The sequence below is a fragment of the Anguilla rostrata genome, chromosome 6 (genome assembly GCF_018555375.3).
Source record: "Anguilla rostrata isolate EN2019 chromosome 6, ASM1855537v3, whole genome shotgun sequence".
In the NCBI taxonomy this organism is placed as follows: Eukaryota; Metazoa; Chordata; class Actinopteri; order Anguilliformes; family Anguillidae; genus Anguilla; species Anguilla rostrata.
Window position 1 is genome coordinate 18100956 of NC_057938.1, and position 2500 is coordinate 18103455.

At 53.4% G+C, this 2500-nt stretch overlaps 1 protein-coding gene across 4 annotated transcripts in view; it reads left to right on the forward strand.

The window, feature by feature from the left end:
• skila (SKI-like proto-oncogene a) overlaps nt 1–2500 on the forward strand; it is a 30431-nt gene that overhangs the window by 17675 nt on the left and 10256 nt on the right. For all 4 annotated transcript variants that reach the window (XM_064338771.1, XM_064338768.1, XM_064338769.1 and 1 more), the window contains exons 3-4: nt 804–896; nt 1468–1553. In XM_064338771.1, the coding sequence (XP_064194841.1) occupies nt 804–896; nt 1468–1553 (179 nt within the window). The remainder of the gene's footprint in view (nt 1–803; nt 897–1467; nt 1554–2500) is intronic.

The window sequence follows — 2500 nt, forward strand, 5'->3', positions numbered from 1 at the left end:
GTTATTGATATGCTTTTCTGCTCCGCTTCCTTATTGTGGTTTTGACTGGTGTCGCTTAGCATGGAGGGGACAGAGGAAAGACCCTTGGAATAGATAATAAAGTATTGTTTGTAACGACGTAGACACAGACCCGTTTAGTTCCGATAAGTCACTGAACCAGTTGAACGGTGGACCACCACCTTTTTTACAGTCACTTCATTTATTTATTTTTATTTTTTTTTTTAACAAACAAAAGTTTTTAGAAATTTTTACAAATGAAACATTTCTTCCTCTTCTGCAGTCTCAGTTTCACCAGGCGCCGGTGCGTTTACAGAAATAAATAAGAAACGGTCATGAGTTTGGTGTCTCGTCGCCATGGAGATGACAGAACCCTCCCCGCAGAGCTTCTCCGCGGCGGTGTCACATTTCGTAGCGCGGTGTACGCAATGTTGTGCGCGTGCGTGGGGCGTGCGTGCGAAACGTCGGAGACCTCGTCGTTGTGAAGCTGGCGATCGCGATCTCGTGCGATGAGCTCTCCTCCCGCGCTGGTGGAGCGCGCTCCCCGGCCACTCCCCCCCCGCCCCGCCCCCCCTTTCGTCCCAGGCCAGGTCCTCAACCGTATTCTCACAGCCGGTTTGAGAACAATGCAGGTGGGGGTTGGGTGGGTGCGCGCGCGTGTGTGTGTGTGTGTGTGCGCGTGTCTGTGTGTGCGTGTCTGTGTGTTGGTGTGTCTGTGTGTGTGTGTCTGTGTGTATATGCGTGGTGTGTGTGTGTGTGTGTGTCCCTGGCCGCTGTGGTGTAACCCGCTCCCTCCTCTCCCGCAGAAACCTGGCGCTGAGGACGGCCAGGCGAGGACGGCGGCCCCCGACTTCTGCTCCTTCAGCAGCAAGCTGTCCGAGAGCGAGCCGGTCAGAAAGGTACTGCCCCCCCCCGCTTCACTCCCCAAACAAAGGTCACCAACCGGGTCACCGCCCTTCCCCTGACACTGCCCCCCCCTCCCCCCCACTTCACACAGCCCTCCCCCCCCCGACACCCTCCAACCCCCCCATCCCCCCATCCCCCCTCAGCTCAGCGACCCCCCCTGTATCCACAGTTAATTATACTATTCCACCTGTCAAGCCCCAGCATGATATATAGTGCAGGGCTGACCAATCCTGCTCCTGGAGATCCACCGTCCTGTAGGGTTTCATTTCAAGCCTAATTTGGGACACCCGGCTCTACTGATTAGCAGCTCAATGAGATCCCCAGCTGTTGAGTGAGGTGTGCTTTGTGTGGGGTTTGAGTGAAGACCTGCAGGACGGTGGCTCTCCGGGAGCAGGGTTGGGGCGGCCCTGACACAGTGGCTTGTGTGTGTGTGTGATGTTCGTGGCGGACCTCTTCCCTTTAAACGGTCCGTGACGCACGTTCCTGTGTGTGTCTGTAACGTTCCTGTGTGTCTGTAACGTTTGTGTGTGTCTGTAACGTTTGTGTGTGTCTGCGCTTCCGCAGGCCAAGTCCCAGCCCGCCCTGGCTTTCAACGGCCTCTACCCCGACATCAAGCAGGAGCCCGCCCACACGGCCATCGTCCACCCCAGGTAACCACTCCCCCTCCCCCCCTTCCCAGCATGCACCAGCGCGTCAGACGCCGGCCCCGGGGGGGTAATCCCGGCCCGGATTACGCCTGGGATTTAGCGGGATTACAGTGACGGTGCAGTCCGGAGGGACGGGCAGCCTCTAGACCGCGGGGATTTACAGGATTGGGTCATACTGTCTGGCCCTGAAACACACTCCCTTCAGCAAAGGGAGGGCTTTTAAACTTACTTCAGTTAATACTGTAGGCCGTTCGGCGATGATGGAATGATCCATTAAGAAAGATGTTCACTCGGGGAAGGAGGCAGCGTTAAATGGCGCTCAGAGCAGCTTTTTAAGGGAGCCTCCACCAGAGGAATAAAAAACAAAACACTAGAATAATAGAATAAGAGTGTCTCGCATTTGGAGCCTGTTTCTGAAGTTGCTTACTTTTTGGTTATATGCGGACAAAAAGGCAGAGGCCTTTGTTATTTAACGCAACAGAGCAATGCACTGTGGGATTTCTGGCTGTCTGGCTCTATGGTTTCCCTTTTCGCAGAGTCTATCGGTTGTTGTACGTATCCTGGTTTTGAGAGTCACTGATTTTACGTGAAACCAGGAAATTCAATTTGAGTGCAAATACGTTAACGCAAATCGAGGACAGCGAAAAGCATTCGCTGTAAATCGGGAGGGCGATATCGATAGCACCCCTTCAAAAAGGAAGGCTTCCCGTTGCCAGGAATCCCACTGCACGTCTCCATTTTGTTTAGTAGCAAAGGACAGAATCTGGCGAATTACAAACTCGGTTTTGTGAATCGAACAATACAGTGAATCAAACCAAAACAGAAAGTCCTGTTCTCTGCATTTAGAGTTTCTGAAATGCAGTTTGAAGAGACCGGAAGGCTTGTTTTTGGAATGGGGGGTGGAGGGACGGTGTAATTTATACAGAACCCCAGGGAGGCCGTTTGGTTGG